The sequence below is a fragment of the Phytophthora parasitica genome (genome assembly GCF_000247585.1).
Source record: "Phytophthora parasitica INRA-310 unplaced genomic scaffold supercont2.611, whole genome shotgun sequence".
Lineage (NCBI taxonomy): Eukaryota > Oomycota > Peronosporomycetes > Peronosporales > Peronosporaceae > Phytophthora > Phytophthora nicotianae.
The window spans coordinates 1-1,816 of NW_008649597.1; the positions used below are offsets into that span (position 1 = coordinate 1).

Below are 1,816 nucleotides of genomic sequence, written 5' to 3' on the forward strand. Positions count from 1 at the left end.
GAGATGTATCTGACACACTGGACACCCCACGGGAGTCCAGAATAGGGTCGATCGCCACATTAAAGTCACCGAGAACCAAATGATGGGAGTCTTGATCAAATTCAGCTGGGAGAGATCGGTAGAAGTGGGAGCGCTCCGATGCATTTACGGGGGCGTAAATGTTGTGGATGCATGCAGTTGTCCCCGCGTAGACCAGTCGAATCAGAAGGTAACGTCCAGGAATAGTAGCTCGCCTGACCTCTTCCGCTGACCCAACACCCGGTAGGTCGGGATGCAAAGTGTCGCGACGACGCCACTTCGAGGCCCTACTTGAACATGGCTGGAGCTGTTGCGGTCACTGATAAATAAACGATGGCCGGAGGCTGAAAACAGATAAATTGAAACTTGGACAGATGATGGACATCGCGGAACTTGGTTTCCTGAACGCCGACGATGTGATACTGGGAGATCACCTTCTCGATGAACTTCCTACCATTGCGCTTAATGCCGTTAGTATAACGGACAACAGCGCAGCGTCGTTCCAAACCGTCACCACCTATGGTGACACCATGGGGACCCCGCTGACCCAGTTGGGTCTCTGCAAGGCGCAGCACACTACTTTCCCAGGGAAGCCATTCGGAAGCCGCCTGTAACGCGCGAATGCGGTCGACACAGGGGTCGTTCAATGCCATGTACTCCATGTGAGACATGACCCTATGACCAACTTGGCTCCGCAGCAAGCCGAGTAGAGCATTAGGATGGAGTAGGCGCGTCGATGCGCCTCCGATCCACGGGGAAGAAAATCCGCAAATAAGGTGGAGCCACTGTCGTTTACGTAGACTCCAGGAGCCGTGTCCATAACCAGTAGCTCAAAAAGAGCTAACGCCTCCGAGATTCCATAAAGATCGAAGTCCGTAGAGTCTAGTAGCCATTTATCTGCCACTTTAAAGAGCTCTGCTCGAGACCTGGGGCACTGGTCTTCGAAATGTTGCACCAATTTTTCAGCGATAGACGCGCAGGTATCAGCCGCTACCGCCGCCACCGACCGAGAGATCAGGTGAAGGCGGATGAAGTCATTCAACAGCGGGCTTTTCGTCCGCATCGATCGAAAAAGCTTGCCTAGAAAGCGGATGTTGCTCCTGCTCATACTGCGCCGCAGATCATCAGTGATAACCGCACTCTCCTCGCCTCGAGAAGGAACGAAATCCTCAGATGCTATCGGTTCTGCCAGTTCTCGCTCATGGGGCGATTGCTGCAGCACGATGTCGTCATTGAGAAAGTTAAGAGTGACGCAGGCGCCTTCGCGCGACGTACCTTGCCTTTTCGCACTTCTGTGAGGTGCGTAAATTCGGTTGATGTACTGCTTGACTCCGGAGAAGAAATCGACTAAACGGTTACACGAAGGCTATCGTCTTCTTCTCCGACAGTCAAAGTCTGTGCGAAGAGTTCAAAAGAGAACTTGTCCAGTTCTTCCCAGTAATTAGTCGACGTAAAGGCTGGTGGCTGCAATACGGTCACCGTCGACTGGCGCCGAGCCAGACGCTTGCGTGGCGGCGATGCAAACGCCGAGCTAGGCGACAGATCAACAATGCTTTCTCCGGCTCCCCTCTTAGAAGCTGACTTGTCCGCGTGGGAATCGGTAGTAACTACCTTCGAAGTACTCACCATGTACTCGGAGATCACCGACGCCGAAACTGACGAATCCGCCGCACCTTGACACCGCTTCTCGCCTCGAGAAGCGGGTGCGTCCGCGCCGCCGTCTTGGGCACTGTGGGTAGGAAGGCTGAACTCCAGAGAGTGTTGAGACAGTTTGGTCGGGGTCAGGTGTACTGGGTAG

At 54.0% G+C, this 1,816-nt stretch overlaps 1 protein-coding gene across 1 annotated transcript; it reads right to left on the reverse strand.

Annotated features, from left to right (window-relative positions):
• Positions 1–305: 305 nt before the first annotated feature.
• PPTG_20443 (hypothetical protein) lies at positions 306–1,647 on the reverse strand (the record flags this gene model as incomplete). Its single annotated transcript, XM_008919246.1, has 4 exons — positions 306–626; positions 701–1,231; positions 1,294–1,365; positions 1,405–1,647. The coding sequence occupies 4 exons, from the start codon at positions 1,645–1,647 to the stop codon at positions 306–308; spliced, it is 1,167 nt and encodes a 388-aa protein (XP_008917494.1).
• Between the last annotated feature and the right edge of the window lie 169 nt (positions 1,648–1,816).